The 20,711-nt window shown below is 34.0% G+C and overlaps 1 protein-coding gene across 50 annotated transcripts in view; it reads right to left on the bottom strand.

Moving 5' to 3' along the window:
• The window catches only part of Dach2 (dachshund family transcription factor 2), a 563,517-nt gene that overhangs the window by 68,232 nt on the left and 474,574 nt on the right, over positions 1-20,711 (bottom strand). For 22 of the 50 annotated variants that reach the window (XM_087599396.1, XM_087599398.1, XM_087599400.1 and 19 more), the window contains 1 exon segment: positions 18,725-18,808. In XM_087599396.1, coding sequence (XP_087455522.1) covers positions 18,725-18,808 — 84 coding nt within the window. 50 annotated transcript variants of the gene reach the window in all.

Genomic DNA, 20,711 nt, shown 5'->3' with positions numbered 1-20,711 from the left:
GATTGCTATTTTTGCTATTTTTCTTTTTTAATACTGGAGTTTGAACTTAGGGTTTCTCACATTCTGGGTAAGTGCTTTGGCATTAAGCTATATCCCCAGACTCCATTTTACATGCCATTAGTTCTATCTGCTTTAGCATCCCCAAGATCTGAGATTGGAAGTCTGTGTTACCAGATCCAGCTAGTTCAAATTTCTTTTAATATAGTTAGTACACAGCATGTAACTATGTATGTATGTATACTGGAATGAAAAAAAAAACTAATATGGAGAGAGTGAAGTTTATAGAATGGGTTATGCCAAATGTGATTAATTTTATTTTAAGTACCATTTTTTAATAAACTATAATAAAAAAGTTTAATGTTTTGGTGACATAATACTACATGCCATACAATAGATATGATTACCACTATATAATGTTAGGAAGCTTAAGCGAAATGATGCAAATGAAGTGCTTCCATAATAATATTCAGTATCAGTTGACAATGTTATTCCGACTTTTACATATTAAAATAAGTTATTATTTTCTACTTGTAATTGTTGAATCACAATATTTAGGCCAAAACATGAATTGCAGTTTATCCCTTTTTCTTTTTGAGATAGCATATCGCCATATAGAGAGACTGGATTCAAAAATCAGTATCTTTCAATCTATGCTTTCTTTATGCTGAGATTATACTGTGCCTTACTATGTTTCATTTGCATATATATATTTATATATGCTCTTCATTTGTGTGGAAGGCAGACTATTAGATGTATAAAGACAGAAAGATAACAGATTTATTGAATGTTTATTTATACTATGTGTCTAAAAGTGCATACATATAAAATCCTCATGAAAATATCTTATATCTTTAAATGTTAAATTTTTGAAAGCCATGTTTAAAGTTCTTCATGTCTTCAGGAAACATTTCATTTATTAGGCTACTGAGTGTTTTTCATCAGGAGAAGTGCACTCTGTCAAACACAATATTGATGCTTAAATCCTACATAGACTAAAGTAGCAAAAGAAGAAAACAAATGGATAGTGCTTCCATAGCAGCATGCGGTGTACAAATTTGATCAGAGAGCATGCTAGAGCTTACAGAAGTAGGACCTGTAACTAGCACTTTAGCCTCTCTCTTCAGGCGATCTCTATTTCTTCATCTTTCTCAGAAAAGTATTTTATTTTGGTGTTTCTGTATTGATCCACTTTGTGGAGATTTTAAAAAACATATTAAACGTAATAGAAGTCTAATAGCATGTTTTCACAGAGGTATACCATTTGTTAAGTTTACAAAATCCATGGTAAGAGTTCCAAATTCATAGCACAGTCAAACTACTGATAAGAAAGTATAGCATTTATATTTTATATAGACCAATCAAGTTACATTAAAGGAAATTGTTAAGCTTATTTTCAATCTACCATCTGGGTACAGCATGCACTTACTGGGCACAAGTGCATTCACTAAGTGCCATAGTATTTCTGCAAAATGATTTTTACCTCAAAACATAAAAAGTTATATTTCCCCTCAAAAATAAATAAAAAGCATCACTGAATTTTAACAGTGTCTCAAATCTCCTCTTATTTCTTTGCATAAACATCAAACATGCTGTTTCCATTTGCAAACAATACCATAATTTATTAGAGAAACCAAAAATATGGAGAAAATCTCCATGGCATCAAATATGACATCAAAAAGTTCAAACAACCAAGTAAAGACAAGGAAATTACTTGGTATGCACTCAATAATAAGTGGATATTAACCAAAAAATTACAGAATACCCAAGATACAATCCACAGAACTCAAGAAGGTTAGCAAGTAGCAGGGCCCAAGTGAGGATGCCTCAATCCTATTTAGGAGGGAGAAGAAAGCACAGGAGGCAGATGGGGGGAGGGATCTGAGTGTGAGAGGGGAGAGGGAAGGGAAGAGGGGAACATGATCAGGTATTGGGTGGGGGAAACAGGACTGAAGCCCCGAGGGCCAGCAGAAAGAATGGAAACAGGGAATCTCAGGAAATAAGAGGTGGGGGAACCCTCTATAATGTACCAAAGACCTGGGAGGTGAGAGACTCTCGGGACTCAGAGGGAGGGATCTTAGATGAAATGAGCAACAGTGAGGAAAGGGAACTTGTAGGTTCCACCTCCAGTAGAAAGACAGGGCATCAAGAGGAGGGATGGGGTTGCCATCCCATAGTCACAATTTCTGACTCAGAATTGTTCCTGTCTTAAAGAACTACAGGGACAAAAATGGAGGAGAGACTGAGATAAAGGTGGTCCAGTGAAATACCCAACTTGGGATCCATCTCAAATGGAGGCTCCAAGGACTGACACTATTACTGATGCTGTTTTGCTTACAGACAGGAGCCTAGCATGGCTATCCTCTGAGAGGCTCTATCAACATAGCAGCTGACTGAGATAGATGTAGATGCTTACACCCAACAAATAGACTGAAGTCGGTTGAATTAGGGAAAGGCTGTAAGACCATAGGAAAGACCAGTAGTCTCAACTAACCAAGACCCATGAGATCTCTGATACTGAGCCAGCAACCAGGCAGCATAGAGGAGTGAGCCCGAGCCCCCTGACATACATACAGTAGAGGATGCCTAGTCTGGCCTCAGTGGGAAAAGACACACCTAACCCTTGAGAGACTTGAGGCCCCAGTAAGTGGGAAGACCTGGCAGGGAGGGGGAAGGGACAGTCTCTTGAAAACAGGGGGGAGGAGAAATAGGATGAAGAACTGTGGGGGGGGGGCAGACCAGGAGAGGTTTAATGACTGGATTATAAAATTATACAAATAATAAAAAAATGTTTTTTCAAGAGAAAATAGCCAAACAACACTGTAATTAAATAGGAGGATATATTTTAAAACCTGGTAAGGGTTTTCATTATATAATATATTAGGTAAGACTTACAAAACAATAGAAAAACAAAGCAAAAAATAGATTAAAGGACAAGAAATCAAATAGAAATTTCTGCAGTGAAGACATAAATGACTAATGGATAAATAAAATTCTATTCTATATCACTAAAGAGTGAAATGTAAAGTGTGAGCATATCATATTTAGTTGAATATTTGCAATTAAAAATAGTAAATGTTGACAATATTATGATTTGAATCTGGAGTATGCCACTCTAGCTTATGTTTTGAGTACTAGGTTTTCAGTTAGTGGAACAGTTCTGGGAAGTTATAGAACTTTTGGGACATTGGCCTTGCTGTCAAGCACAAGCCTATAAAGGCAATCCCTTGAAAATTATATTTCCTTACAATTATGGTCCTAGCCTATGTTTCCTAGTTGGTTGACACTAGGCTACTTGCTGCTACATCATCTGGCAGATGGTCTAAATTCTTCTGGTTTTCTCAAATTTTCTTCCATCATTGACTGAAATATCCTATAACTTTGAGCTAAAATAATCCTCACTGTTTCTGTCATGTATTTTGGTAATGGTGAAAAAAAGGTTACTGATAGAAAAACAATGTAGAGTTGTCAGAAACCCTGTACACTAGTGGTGGGAAAGGAAAATTATGAAGCCACATTGAGGAATGAGTGTTGGTCTTTCTCAAAATAGGGACCATAAAATCTAGTATCTAGTACTTTTACATGTTCAAAAGAATCAAACCTGATATTTGTGTACCAGTGATTATAGCTATATTATCCAAAATGTCCAAGACAAGGAAACTCTTGAAATATCTAGCAATGGCAAACATATAAACAAAGCATGATATATAACTATTTAAATTGCAATCACCTTTAAATAAGTAAAATACCCAGTCACATTCTATGACATATATGAACCTGGGATATATAACATTGAGCAAAATACTCTAGACACAGAGGGAGAGGATTCCATGCTTTTTTTTTTCTTCATGTAGATTTAAGGTATTTCTCAAGCATGTAGTATCAGAGACAGTAGCTGATTTCAGAAAAGAGTGGTATGGTAAATGGGAATTGCACTTTATTGCAGTTTATTGTATTAAACTTGAGTTACATAAAAACTGAAAAGTTCTAGAAAGCAGCTATATACAATTGTACTGTACAAATAGTAATATTCTCAATTTAAAATTGTTAGAAGAATATATCTTATTATTTTCTTACCATAAAATATAAGAATGGAATTTACTTTAAAATGTATCAATTAATCCAGCATGTTAATAGACTAAAGTATCAAAACCATAGAGTCATCTCCAATGAATAAAAAGAAAAAAAGAGAGAAATTGACCAAATCTAACACACTTGCATGAATACAAGACAAAGTAGATGAACAAAAAAAGTTGCTAACTTTAGGAATAGAATCTACGAAAGATTCTGCATAATTACACAATTGAGCAGGGGATAATGAAAGATTTCCTTCAGAACATTAGGAATAAAGCGATTGTAAACTCACCACTTCTCTTCATGTAGTGAAATATCACTTACAGAGAGCAATTAAAAACAGATAGCAACAGACAGATAAATGTGTCTATATTGGTATATAAAATGAGATATGTATATACAAATCATAAAGAAAAGAGAGAAAATCCCATCAGGTAATCTATAGATGACCATTAGAGATTTAATGTTCAAAAAGATGAAGAAAATAAGATCAATTTGGGAAAAAATTGTATTTCTATACAGCAACAGTGAACAATCTGAAATTTGAATTAGAGCATTCCATTTACAATTGGCTAAAAATCAGTTAAGAATCAACTACAGTTATGTATAAAATATGTACTGAAATCCAGAAAATATTATTAAGAGGATGTAAGGAGATGTTAAAGAGACATCTTGCATTCATGAAGCACGATATGTAATATTAAGATGGAAGTTGCACCAAAATTCTTTTCATCAACAGTATTTAGCCTTATTGAAATTCTGAAATTCTAATGGGCTTGTAGCAGAAATTGGTGTTGAACTGATTCTAGATTTCTCACAGAAATGTAGAAAATCCAAAGTTATCTGAAACAATACTGGTTTAAAAATGGACTCACATTTCCCAATTACAAATCTTTCTATAAAGATACAGTGTTCAAGACATGGTAAAACTAGCATAAGAATAAATATAGACCTTAGGATAAAATTCAGTCAAGAAATCAACCCTTACTTTGATGGAGGAGTGATTTTTTTGATAATGGTGCCAACTCAATCCAGTGAAGAAAAGTGTTCAACAAATGGTGCTGGGACAATTGGATATCTGTATGCAAAAGAATGAAATCAGTAGACTAGCCATCAGCAAATACAATAATTCAAAGAGGATCTTAAATCTAAGTGTAAGACTTAAAGTTATAACACTTAGAGAAAAGGGAGTAATATATATTCTGGAATGATTTCTTACAAAGGACTCTGATACTTCACAGAAGTATTGATTTCTATCAGCTTAATTTTTTATTAAATGATATTTTGAAAATAACAAAACAAATCAATAAAGTGAGGTGAGATATTTTAAGATTACTTCTGAAAAGAGTCTTATTAACTAAGCTATGTAAGTAACTTCAACATCTAACATTTGAAATAAAACTATCCAAATTTAAAAATAAAAACACTTATGCAAATATCTCTCTAAAGATGTGCAGGAGTACCGAAAGTACAAGAAATGATACTCCAATCTTTATCAGGGAATGCAAGTCAAAATTCCAATGAGATAAGCTCACAATCACCCTTCTGTTATTAATAAAATGATAATAGATAATAGTAAGAGTTGACAAGGATGGCAAAATTTAGAATCTTCAGATTTCTAATAAAAATGTAAAAAAAAAAAAAAACAAACCACCAATGTGGTAGTGTTTTAAGAAATTACCACATTGAGTTACCATAAGACCAAAAAGTTCCACTCCCAGCTGTATGTATTAAGATATGTTAAAGTATAATTCAACACAAAGGTCCTACAAAAATACTCAAAGCAACATTACACATAATTGATAGCAAGAAATGGATAGAGAAGCAAATATTATTCATCCATGTAATGTATTATCATTCAAACAGTGCAAGTTTCAAAACAGCACAGCATTTATAAAGTAGCATGGGAAATGTTGGCTGTTTTTAGTGAAATTTACACTGAGAATTTAGAGCAAAAGGTGCATTACAATGATTAGTAAATAATTTCAATATGGTTAGAAAAGACAGTTCATAAATATATAATTCAGGCCAAGGTATGGGGTAGTTGAAAAAGAAATTAGCAATACCAGGGAATAGTAAATGTGCTTTGATGACATCTCATTAAGTGGGAAGGCATCATCTATCAAAAGGTCAAATGTTTAAAATTGTGAAACTTTGAGGATAGAGCCCACACAGGCCAATGAGGAACAGCATCCCCACAAATGTTTTCTTATATTTACAAGGATAGGAATTAAGAATCTACTGCAGTCATGCCCCAAGGGAACCCCGCTTTTTAAGCATTCCATGGTAGATCTTGGCACTATGTACATGATACTTGGGGACATGGCGAATCTAAAACTTACACTTAAGAGAAATGTCTACTGATACATTGAAGGAAAAATTGAAATGCCAGCCAATGTGTGGTTGCAATGCAGCAAGATAAGAGTTTCATGCTTAAGCATTAACATAAGCTTGAGATACTAGAAAAAATTCTTTCAAAAATCTGCAGAGTGAGAAGCCAGAAAGGTTGTCACCAGAGCATGTAGGGATTGTTTTTTCCAAAGTTTTTGGAACATGCTTGGATACAGACATGGAGCTACAGGATTAATCATTGCACTGTTGAATTTGGTTCAATTTATCTATAATGTTTTCCTACTTCTCAATTTTCTTTTTAAAAATGTTTTATTGGTTATTTTATTTATTTACATTTCAAATGTTATCCCCATTCCCAGTTTCTCCCCCTATCCCACGACCCCCATTCCTTCTTCTAGGAGGGTGCTCCTGCACCCGCCCACCAACTCCTGCCTCACCACACTAGCATTCCCCTACACTAGGGCATCAAGCCTTCAGGCAAGGCCCCCGGTTGAGGGATGGGGCCACCCACATTTCTCAAAAATTTTAACTCAGAATTGCTCCTGTCTAATGGAAGTGCAGGGACAAAGAATGGAGCAGAGACCCAAAGAATGGAGCAGAGACCAAAGAAATGGCCATTCAGAGACAGCCCTACCTGGGGATCCATCCCATATGCAGCGACCAAACCCAGTCACTACTGCTGATGCCAAGAAGTGCTTGCTAACAGGAGCCTGATTTGGATGTCTCCTGAGAGACTCTGCCAGAAACTTACTGATACAGATGCCGATGCTTGCAGCCAATTATCTGACTGAGTACCAGGTCCCCAGTGGAGGAGTTAGGAAAAGGACTGAAGGAGCTGAGGGGGTTTGTAATCCCATAGGAAGGACAATATTTTTCAATTTTCTAATGGTAGTATTTACCCTTTTTCATTGTATCTTTGAATTTTTGGATGATTTTCATTGAAAATTAGATAAGGCTTTGATAATAGACTGTATAATAAAGCTGAAACAGGTCAGACTTTGAGAGATGGACTGAATGCATTTTTGTCTAAGAGATTGATGTTAGCCCCTGAGAAGTAAAATGTAATGGTTTAGATATTAAGTGATGTCTCAAAGCTCATGTGTTGAATACTTGTCCCCTAGCTGATATCATTTTGGGGAACTAATAAAAATTTTAAGAGCTGATGCCTGTTAGAAAGAAATCAGATTACTTGAGATGTGCTTTTGAAGAGAACATTGGATCTTGGTTCAGGCTTCCTTCTGTCTGGGCTTCCTATACTCTATTAGGTGAGCATTTCCTCATATGTTGTTTGTATTAATGTTTTGCCTATATATAGACCCAGTACACCATAAACAAGTGGCCATGGACTGAAACTTCTTTAACAACAAGCTAAATTACGTTGTTAATAATTTTATGATGTTTATTGCAGATATTTTTGTTATGTTATTGCCCAGTGACTAACACATTAAAACACAATGACACAATTCTGAAAAAATGGAACTTATTTTATTAAAATATATACTAGCTAATACAAAATTATAAGATTGAATATCTAATTTCCCACCATAAAAAAGTAAAATAAATTGTATAACAAAAACAAAATACATAGAAAGAAAAAATGAGAATAAAGATAGAAATCAGTGATATTTTACGTAGGGAAATATTAAATCCAAATCAAATGTACTTCTTTGAAATTAATCAATAAAACTAAAAAGCTTTTTCTATATTGATCAGAAAAGAAAAAAAAAGTTCAAACAATATCAACCTCTGAACTGGAGCACTTCTAGAGGTCCTTCATATGCTAAGAGCAAGAGGAGAACATTGGAAACCCTGACAAACATTCAAGGAGCTTGATGAAAATAGAGTAATTCTTTCAAAGTTGCCTGCTATTAAAACTTGTAAAGTATGAAATTTAGTCAGAGTACTTCTATAGTTAGTAAGTCATGAATTTAAGCTTTGAAAAATGTCCCTTAGTGAAATGTCTACACATACATGGACATATGAGTGTCACTACCTTTATGGATATCTTGCCATGCCAGTAATTGTTGTGATTCATAGGTGTTACAACTATTTAGGACAATTTGCTCAGTATTTTTTAGAACTATGAAAGTTAGACCACAGGAGTATTTCAATCATATCCAGCTCGAGCCATTTGAGTTCTTTGTCCTAAGTATGTGCTATATTCAGAAAGAAGGGCCCATCCTCAACCGTAGGAGGCAGCTATATCTACATGAATATTATCCATTGTTTTGGGAGTCATTTTTGATTACCCTAAACAACTCTTTGAATGGGGGTATATCATGACTGTTACCAAATATTTTTATAGTCTATGGTTCTTTTCAGGGAGCATTGATAGCCAGAGCAGCTTAACTTATTTTAATACACACACACACACACACACACTATATATATATATATATATATATATATATATATATATATATATATATATATATATATGTACACATATGTATATATAGTACAACTTAGGCAAATATAAAATAACATAACTCTTAGTAACCTTATCAAACAATATTGGTGTTATTTGTTCCCCATCCTTCTTTCTTCTTTTGTATGGACCTTCCTCTCTCGTCGCTGCTATTCTACTTCCCATTTCATATCATGTGTATCCTGCTACTTCCATCCCAAGCCCCCACCTTTGGTACCACCACTAGGCAAGGAAATACTGGCAAAATATAACTGCTGGAAGGAGAATTGGCCTCTCCCAGGGATGAGAGCCCTTATAAGTTGTCCAATGCTGAGTTGGCAGACATGAAGCCATAAACAAAACTGGACTTGGCAGGTTATATTAATATATATGTACATATATATGTGTATACAACATAATCAAAGAAAAAGAATCTGTGAACTTGCAAGTAGGAGGATTTGTAAAGATTTCAACATATGGTCTCTGGGAGGATTATGAGGGATGAAATGAAAAAGGAAAGTAGTATAAATCTATTTCAGTTAAAAGATATAATTAAAACTTAAATATAAGAAAACCATGGCCCAAAAATATCAAATAGATAATTCTAAAAATTAGTAAATAAATTAAATATATGCATAAATAATTTCAATTGGTATTTTTGAAATGAATTTCTTTGCACTAAATACAAGAATTTAAGACTTATAAGATAATATTGCAAGCCAACAACCCTACCTTTTATAACTATAAAAAAACAAATAAAATATTAGCAAGCCATATATTAAAAAAGAACATGAATAATTTTGTGGGTTGGGCTACCGTATTCTGTATTTTAGCTTTCAGTTCCATTCATTAATATGCAATGTTCGTAATTTCATTTTTTCTTTAAGTGTAATAAAATTTCCCTGTTTAGACATACCACATTTTCCTTATCAATCCATCACTTGATGGCTACCACAGCTGATTCTATTTCTAGCTATTGTGAATAGATCACCAATACACATGAATCTTTGAGTATCTCAGTAGTTCAGTATAAAGTTGTTTTGGGTATACCAGGTGTGGAAAATTAGTAGTACTAGTTCTATTTATAGCTTCAAAAATATTTCCATATTGACTATATCAGATTGCATATGAGGATCACAGATTTAAATATTTAATTTTGTGTGTTCCATCTAGATCAATATAATGGCCACACATATAAAAAGGGGTCATTTATATGCCTCAAAGGAGTGGGATATAGTAAAATATAGGTAAGAGGAAATTAGTGAGAGGAAATACTATGAGGTCAAAGTCTTAAGCACCAGGGAGGGAGTGGGTACATAGGGAAGATGAAAGGGTTGTAGAAGTTTTTAAAATGAAAGCAGTGTGTAAAAGACATAGAGAGACCTACTATCTTATAACCAAAGTTAAATAGCAATGTATATTTAAAATGAGTAAGACAATACCCTGTATGGGTGGAAAAATCCTCTCCTATAAATTATGGGTAATTTATAGACAAATTTAATTCTGGATACATATGATTTTTTAAAAATTGTTCATCAGAAAGGCCCTAGAGACTCTCTGAATATTATGTAATATAGTCATTCCTCATGGTTGCTGAACAAAACAAAATGGAAAATTTGTGTTGCTTAGGATAATTCATATCTTGTTTGCATGGTGTCAAGAAATCAAACTGGAACTTAGCTGAGATGAAAGCTTCTGTATGCTGGCTGGCTTTACAGTGCTGACAACTGCTACTCAGATTGCTGGTGAGAAAAGGCATCATAACAACCTTAACTTGCTGGGAACCTTAAGAACTGTAGTACTAACCAGCCACAGAAAACATGCCCATTTATATGCAATAGTGAGATAGCTTTTACGAGAAAAGCTATCTGTTCTGTGATTGGATTTAGGACTCATTCCAGAGATAGGACTCTATATCTAGTACTGTAAATCTTTTCAAAAGACTATGGTCAGCGAGATCATATGTCCCAAGTCAGCACTTAATTCTGTTGCTTACACAAATTGACATAGCATTGAACTGTTCCCTAAATATATATGTTTGCTGATAGATGAATACTACTCTATACTTAATTAGAGAAGCCATTCTTTCCAGTTCAATACAGTGATTAAAGCAAAATCATACACAGTATATTATGAGCATAAAGAAAAGTAAAAACATACAAATCATAAGTCACAAAACATTTTCTTTTTAGTAGATATACCTAATAAGGAAATCTCAGCAAAATATCAGTTCATAAGTTCAATATATTAGCTTAATATTTTTATATTATAATAAAAGAGTAAAACCCAAGTTTGATGTTTGAAAATAAAATAACATGCTTAAATGTTCAAAAATAATGTGAACGCCAAAACATATTTTTGCTAAATGAAAGAAATCAGTGAAACTTTAAACAGAAAAAGTGTTCATTATTTGTTACATAATATACTATAGAGCTATCCCTAAATTTATCTACAGGTATGATATACTTCTAATTAACATGCCAGTGGGAAATTTTGTGGACATGCTATGTTAAAATATACAGAAAGGCCCCTACCCTTGTCTCTGTATTCCTCACACCCATAGCAGAAGCCCCTTACTCTACTGGAGGCATTGTTGGTACTCAGAGCCCCAGAATAGTTCCTGCCGCTGTCTGCCAACACACCTTAAAACTGGCTCAGCTGTCTGGAAAAGCATACCCTCCCCTCATCTTCATATCCCAGACCAGAACTCTCGCAGAAGCCCTTTGTACTACCAGATGACACTCAGGTACCCAGAAATCCAGGCCCTCAACTCCATCAGAAGACAATATTCATTACTGGATGCTAAACCATGATCCAGAAACTCAGAGGCCATGATGGTATGTAGAACCCCAGAAATCCTCTATTGTACCAGAGGCCACAGGGGTACCTGGAAACTTAGAGACCACACCAATACTCAAAACCCCAGAGGCCATGCCAGTTCTCAAAACCCCAAAACTCTAGAACCTGAAAGGTAATACCCAAAGTTCCAAAGGTCATTTAGGCCAGCAAAATCCCAGAATATTAGTAAGGACACATGCTCCACTACGTTCATAACAGCCTTATTTATAATAGCCAGAAGCTGGAAAGAACCCAGATGTCCATCAACACAGGAATGGATACAGAAAATGTGGTATATGTACACAATGGAGCACTACTCAGTTATTAAAATCAATGACTTCATGAAATTCTTAGTCAAATGGATGGAACTAGAAAATATTCTGAGTGAGGTAACCCAATCTCACACACACAAACACACACACACACACACACACACACACACACACACACACACACACACACACACACACAGTATGCATTCGCTGATAAGTAGATATTAGCCCAAAAAGCTCAAATTACCCAAAATACAATCCACAGACCACATGAAGCTCAAGAAGAAGGATGGCCAAAGTGCAGATGCTTCAGTCTTTCTTAGAAGGTGGAACAAAAATCTTCGTAGGAGCAAATATGGAAACAAAGTTTGGAGCAGAGACTAAAGGAAAGGGCATACAGAGACTGCCCCACCTGGGGTTCCATCTCATATGCAGCCACCAAACCAAGTCATTATTGCTGACACCAAGATGTGCTTGCTGACAGGAACCTGATAGTGTTGTCTTCTGAGAGGCTCTGCCAGAGCCTTACTGATACAAAGGAGGATGTTTGCAGTTAAGGATGAGACTGAGCATGGGGACCGTGATGGAGGCACTAAAAAAAGAACTGAAGGCGCTGAGGGGGGTTGCAACCCCATAGGAAGAAAAACAATATCAACCAACCAGACACCCTACCCCCACCAGAGCTTCCAGGGACTAAACCACCAAGGAGTACACATGGAGGAACCCATGGCTCCAGCTGCACATGTAGCAGAGAATGGCATTGTCTGGCATGAATAGGAGAAGTCCTTGAACCTGTGAAGGGTCATTTTCCCAGTATAGGGGAATGCCAGGGTGTTGAGGTGCGAGTGGGAGAATCTTAATAGAAGCATGGGGAGAGAAAATGGGGGAGGAGGAAGTAGAAAAAGGGATAATATTTGAAATGTAAATACATAAAATAGCAATAAAAATTTTTTAAAAAGCAGGTATTCTCTATTGAACCCAAGGATTCAATAGTAACCAAACCACAGGCCACTCCGGCTGAAAGTTCTGAGAAGAAACAAAAGCAAAAGTTGAAAAAAAAAAAGAAAAATCCACTCATCTATAAACTAAGAAATCAGGACGTTTAACTATAACTAGCCCAAACCCAGATGACTAATGGTCAGTGTAAAAACATAATTAACAAAACCAGGTCAATATGGCACAACCAGAACCCAGCTATCGTACTTCATCAAGCCCTGAATATTCCAACAGAGTTGAAGCATAAGAAGACAACATTAAAACCATCTTTTTGCAAACATTAGAGGTCCTTAAAGAGGAAGTGAATAAATATCTTAAGGGAATCCAGGAAAATACAAACAATGGAAGGAAATGAAGAAATACCTTAAAGAAAGCCAAGAACAAAACAAACCAACAAATGGAAAGAAACAGAATAAAACTGTTCAAGACCTAAAAATGGAAAATCTCATATTAAAAAAAAGATCCAGGATAGGTAAACAATCCAGTATAGTAAAAGAACTTCTGGAGGTATCACCATCCCTAATATCAAGTTGTACTACAGAGCAAGAGTAGTAAAAACTGCATGGTACTGGTATGGCCACAGTCAGGTCAATCAATGGAATCCAATTGAAGGCATATACCTACACACTTATGGACACCTGATTTTTGGTAAATAATCCAAACTTATACATTGGTAAAAAGAAAATAGCTTCAAAAAAGGTGCCGGTCTAACTGGCAGTCTACATGTAGAAGAATACAAATAGAAGCATATCTATCTTCCTACAAAACTCAAGTCCAAGCAGATAAAAGACATCAACATAAAACCAGATATACGGAACCTGACAGAAGAGAAAGTGGGAACTAGTCTAGAACTCATTTGTCCAAGAGACTCCTTTTTGAATAGAATACCAATGGTTCAGGCACTAAGATCAACAATCAATAAATAGGACCTCCTAAAACTGAAAATTTTCTGTAAGGCAAAGGACACTTTCAATAGGAAAATAACGTCAGCCTATAGAATGAGAAAATACTTTCACCAATACAACATTTGACTTAGGGCTAATTTCTAAAATACAGAAATAACTCAAGAAACTAGACATCAACAAAATAAATAATTCAATTAAAAATTGAGGTTGAGATCTAACAGTGATTTCTCAACTACATAATCTCAAATGGCCAAGGAATACATGAAGAAATGTTCAATATCCTTAGCCATTGAGGGAAATGCAAATCAAAATGACTCTGAGATTCCAACTTATACCAGTCAAAAGGGCTAAGATCAAAATCACAATTGACAGCTCATGTTGTTGACGATATGTAGAAAGGAGAACACTCCTCCATGTTTTTAAGAATGCAATCTCGTACAGTCACTTTGGAAAACAATATGGTGGTTTCTCAGAAAACTGGGAATCAACCTGCCTCAAGACTGAGTTATACCAATCCTGGACATGTACTCAAAAAATGCTCCATCCACGACAAGGACACATGTTCACCTATGTTCATAATATCTAGAAACTGGAAATAACCTAGATATACCTCCACTGAGCAGTGGATAAACAGAATATGGTTTATTTACACAATGTAGTATTATTCAGCTGTTACAAAAAGAAGGAAAGATAGAAAATCATGAAATTTACATGCAAGTATATACAACAAGAAAACAAAACAACCTTAGTGATGTAACTCAGACCTAAAATGACAAATAAGGTTTATACTCACTAATAAATCGATATTAGCTATAAATCTAATAATGCTACAATCCACAGACCCAGAGAGGCTAAGTAACAAGGAAGGTTCAAGGGGGAGAGGGATGAATGATGCTACTTGGGAAGGAGAAATAAAATAATTCAATTGGATTGGCAGCATATACGAATGGGAATAGGATGGATCAGATAGTATGGGTAGGAGGGAGAGAGTACTGAAAGAGACAATTGAAATTGAATTGCAATTCGGGGGCATGGTAGAAACCTAGTTATATGAATTACTCAGTTATCTATGACCATGCTGCTAGCTAAGATTCCTAGTAATGGGGCATATGGATCCTGAATGGACCATTTCCTATAACAATATATCACTTCCAGTAGAGTGATTGGAACCCCAAACCAGGAATTAAAGCTTCAATCTACAATTTGTCCTGCCTAAAAGATGTGATGGGGCAAAGGTGGCATAGAAATTATGGGAGAGCCCAACCAATGATTGGTCCAGCCTTAGACCCATACCATGAGAGGGAGCTTTGCCTTTACACTGCCTGGAGGGCCAGCTACCAGAGTCTGTAGAACCAAGAGACTTAGGATGGAACCAAACATACCTGGATCAAAAATAAGTCAATAAAATGATTCCTCATGATACCCTGCTATATGTGTAGACAGGAGCCTGGCCAATCACTATCAGAGAAGCAAACCTAGCAACTGATAGAAACAGTTGCATAGACTCAGAGCCAAACAAATAGATTGAGCCTGGGGGATCCTGTTGAAGAGGAAGGATTGTAGGAACAAGATGGGTCAAGGACACCAAAAGATAAACCATAGAATCAAGTAACCTGGGCTAATAGGGGCTCACAAAAATTGATCGGATAATCAGAGAGTCTCCCTGGGTCTGACATGACCATGTCATATCATTTATAGTTGGGTGATTTCATAATTTTGTATGATGCCTCACAGTTAAAATAGGGATATCTGATTCTGTTGCTCGCTTTTGGGACCTCTTTTTCTCCTACTGGATTCCCTTGTCCAGCCATACTATGAAGGGAGATGCCTAATCTTCCTGCAACTGTACATGCCATGTTTGTTTGATATTCGTGAGAGGCCTGATCTTTTCTGAAGGTAAACTAAGGAGGAGTAGACTAGGGGTAAGGAGATATTCGAAGTAGAAACTTGGAGGAGAGGAGGGATGAGAAACTGCAGTTGGGATGGAATATATGAGAACAAATAAAAAATAAAATACATAAAATTTACAATGTCCAAAATATTCACAAGAACAATTCTTCCATTAATTTAAAGCTAAAATTTAAACTATGCACTCTTACATTCCCATTATTTCTTACCCAGATTAATCTATATGTGTTTTGATAATCATTTACTGAATGTAACCACATCTTAGAAACAACAATATACGGCAAATATCCACCATAATTGCTGCGAACATGTGGATATAGCTTATTAACACATGTTTTCAGTACTAAGGACTTTTGAGTCAGTAAAATGACTTTTTTCCTTGTAAATCTCAGGCACAATGATCTCTGTAAAGCATTGCCTGCCCCTGTCCATACCATGTTTTTATACTACTCATTCATATCCCGACTATTTCTACATGTGACTAGCCTAATTATTAGTGTGCTATGAGAATGTTACTATACTGCACAGAACCTCAAACAGTTTTGTTTTTGTTTCATATTCAGAATTTTAAATAACCTGAAGAATTTTTATGATGTCACCACCAAAATGTGTCTTCATGAACAGTGAACTTTAAAACATTATATTATACAATATAAATGGACCAAATAGAAGTGAATACTATTGCATATTACCAACTTTTCCACAAGTTTAAAAATAGAGCATTAACGATGAGAAAAAAATTGCTTGGAATCATTTTTTAGATTAAAATCCCTCCTGGTTTTCTTTAATTGGGGGTCTTAGAGATGAGGAGACAATGAGGTCACCACCAAAGGGACCATGTGACATAATGTTATACATTTTACTTGGTTAATTTATTTCACAAACTCTACAGAAAGATAAAATCACTCAATTTCAATGAGTAGTCAGTTTAGTTAGAACATTTGAATTCAAATAAAAACTGTCATTTGGTGAGTCATTTTAGATACAATTTGAAAGACTTCTGTGTAAAGAAATCCCAGAACACAGAATACATAAACTTTACATGCTTGCATATGAATGTCCAATGCAAAGTTCAAATAATTATTTAAGACCTGCATTATAGTTTTGCAAAGTACAGAAATCATTAAGCTGCATGAAAAATAGCAGCATTTCTTCATTTTCAGAATTTTGTTAATAATAGCAATGTTGGCATTTTATAGTTTGCAAAGATATAAATCATCTTTAAAATTATGATGATGTTATTCAAAGCAGATGTGAAAGCATATGTTTGCTCCAGTTGTATAAACTGCTTATTTGTCATACTTAATAAATGTTGAGGATTACACTGAAACTTGTTGCCTTTCAATAACTGAAGTATAGATGAAAAAATACAATTTTGCCTTAGTATAACAATAAAATGGGCAAAGTTGAAATGAAAAGTCATTTTTAAAGAAACCTTTCCATTATATTTAGATGTAGTTTGACATGTTTTCTACTGTCTATCAAGACCCTTCATCAGTTTATGGCCAAACTATTTGAGTGAAATGAGTTTACTGTGCCATTCCAAAGCAATAAAAAATACACTCAACTTTGTTTTATCAAAATAAGTTAACATGCCTATATCCTTCTGTTACAGCAGTGTTCAAAGAGGTCTGATTTGGTTTTAAAAAAAAGTAGTCTCAGGAACAAATCGTTGTATTAGGAATGAAGTTTCATTTTTAACTGGAATGTCATTACCTGCCTAAGAGTTTAAGCTCTCTAATATATCGAATCAGATTTGTTCCATTCTGACAACTGTTCTGTAATCAATCATTTGCATGATGTAGTCCCAGAGGGTGTATGGTCTTTCATTATCTGGCTAAGAAAATACTAAACATGTGGCAAGGAAACCAACCATGGATCACTGAAATTAAAATCATACATTTTTCCAAATTACAACTAAAATGCTCATCTAGGTAATAATGAAGCAAGTTTAGCTTCCAGAAGTAAGAGACAAAACTCCATTAACACTTCATCACGCTTAATGTTGTATTCTGAATAATGTGAACATTCTAATAGAGATATAAAATGTATCCTTGTATAAAGTAAAAGCAGATCTTTAGTGAATATGTAAATGCATATAAATATATGTATATTTGTATATATGTACTACTATGCAATGCAGTGTACCAGCAACAATAAAATATCGAACTTTATTTTATATTTTAGCTTTCACTTCAGGGAAGAATTACTTGGAATTTCTTTACTTTCTATCTTCAACAAAGATATATGCTTCAGCAAATAATAAGTGAAGTTGAGACCATTTTTATCTGTACCCCAAATGAGTATTAAATAGATTTCTTGGTAAGATTCATTTGAAATATCCAAATTAGCATATACCTTTAAAAATGTTTGGGATACATAAAAGAGCAGCCTTTTGCCATCACAACAACTCTGATTTTGTGAATGTGAATTTCAAATACACAGCTAAAATACTCATCTAGGTAATAAAGCAAGTTTAGCCTCTAGAAGTAAGAAACAAATCTCCATTAACACTGAATCTTGTGTTCTGAATAATATAAACATTTTAATAGAGATATAAAATATTTCCTTGTATAAAGTAAAAGCAGATCTTTAGTGAATATATACTTACTAAGTATATATATATATAGTGAATCATATATAATATATATCACTATATATAGTGAGTCATATAACTATTTTAAATTTTTACATCTAATACATATATACATATATAATATAGAAAGCTTGAGAAGGCATACTAAAATACAGAGTGAAACTTTTTAACCATATGCATTAAAAATTTTAAGCTTGATTTCAAATCTACCACACCAGACAAAAATCTGTACAAACTGTGTCCATAATCAAAAGAATTTATCCAATGAGAGCTGTAGTCTACTCTGACTTGGATAAATGCCAATAAGATATACACTACTAGAGTACCGAGTTAGGGTCTAATCTTCATACACATATCAAATAAGACAAAATCATTTTACCTTTATTATCCCTTTGGAATTTTTTTATGCTTTGTCCATTATCTTGGTCAATAATAATTTCTTCTCTATTGTTGGGCATCATAACTAAAAATGAAAAAGGGAACTGGGTATAGTTTCATGCAAAATACCCACATAATTTATAAAAGTACATAAACGACTGACATACGCCAACTTTTTACATTTATTTTATATACTTCTGCTACATAAGAAAGATTTGCTATGATAGCCAAAATCATGAGCATCACTAAGATGACAATTCATGGCGAACTTTAAAGTATCATTCACATTTAGTACTAGCAATGTTTTAATATATACTATTTATATCATATATGTATTTCTTTTTAAAAATGATTATGCAAATTAGTTTTTCAGCTATATAAGTAATAAACTCAAAGTATTTAATAAATGAGTTTATAAGTTAATCATTCATGAGGTTAAAATAATTTTGCCTTTAACTTACTGTGGAAACATTCCTAAATATGTACAAAATTCATATTAGGATATAATTTTCTGAGTCTTTGCAAAACATTTACACTTACAGAAGAAAAACATTAATTTGCAATGTATTATTTCATTTTTTGCAGTTATATTTCACTGAAACATTACAGCTCCAGAAATAAGATATTGCAATTTTACAGCTAAAATCTATTACACCTTTCTATTCAATTGTAGATAACATTTCTATCATGGTTGGGCAGTTGTGAAATGTGCATATACTGAAAATCACTGTCAATGGAATTGCATATGCATTATTTGTCAATAGTTTTCTAAGATATTCCATTTCATATGAAGTATTTTATTTTACTTTGAAATATAATACCCATTCTCATATGCCATAACATTTGGCAAGTATATTTCCCTATATATTCAACTTTAATTCAGCACTCAATAACTGATTCTCTCTCCTGCATAAATAGATTATATAGAAATAAGTAGCTTCCATGTTTTTTCAATAACCCAGTATGATTATACCAACAGAGTAATATATGCTTTACTTGGTTTTTGATTCAATAAATTTATTTAGTTATAGCTTCTTGTCTTGTTCAGATCTCCTACAATCATTTGTACTCAAACTTATTTTTTTTCGGAGCTGGGGACCGAACCCAGGGCCTTGCGTTTGCTAGGCAAGCGCTCTACCGCTGAGCTAAATCCCCAACCCTGTACTCAAACTTTTAAAAGCTAGGTAGTCCCTGCCCATAACCTAGAAGAAAGGTTAAATACCTCTTTCTGGGAATTAAAACTTGATCACTAAAGAACAGAATCGTCAAGCTGATACTCATCATGTCTTTAACCTCACTCTGCATTAGGAACTCCCAAGGAGACAGAGAAGCAAAACATGTTGATGCTCAAACTATGTTCTATCTCAAGTGAATTAAATTCATAGTACATTCAAAAAATTCCACAGGTTATTATAATGTACAGTTTTGTTTAAGAATCACTGAGCTATATATTAAACTGGGAACACAGAAAATATATAATTCTGATAAACATAGATATAGATAAAGTTCCATGAAAAAGAAATTATCTCTATCTTTCCGTAGCACAAATTTAGAACAGAATACAGATCCTAATCTCCTGAATTCCTCTCCTCCTTCAGCATCCAATTATTTTGGAGAGCCTAAAATAAGCACTACTATGAACTGTGAAAATCTAAAACACATAAAACATTTCTGAAAATGGATTGCTGGAAAAATCAGAAATCATTTTAATAAAAGAAAATATAAACATAGGATACTGGATTGTGTAAAAATAGAAGAGTTAGGAACATTTTACCAGGATAAAAAAAAACATAATATTTTATACTGAGAATTTATTTAGCTGAATGTTTCTGACAATTTCTATATAGATGAGTAAGATCATAGAGAATGAAATGTTAAGCAAAGTAAAAATAAAAACAAAATATATTTATCTTCTCAAATTTTTTTAGCACTTTGACATTCTGAAATGTTTTTCGCAAAGATAGTCAAGATTATATCTCACAATAGTT

The sequence above is a fragment of the Rattus norvegicus genome, chromosome X (assembly GCF_021556685.1).
Source record: "Rattus norvegicus strain SHRSP/BbbUtx chromosome X, alternate assembly SHRSP_T2T, whole genome shotgun sequence".
NCBI classification, from domain to species: Eukaryota; Metazoa; Chordata; class Mammalia; order Rodentia; family Muridae; genus Rattus; species Rattus norvegicus.
Note: the sequence above shows the minus strand (reverse complement) of the source record. Positions and strands in the feature narration are given on the sequence as shown.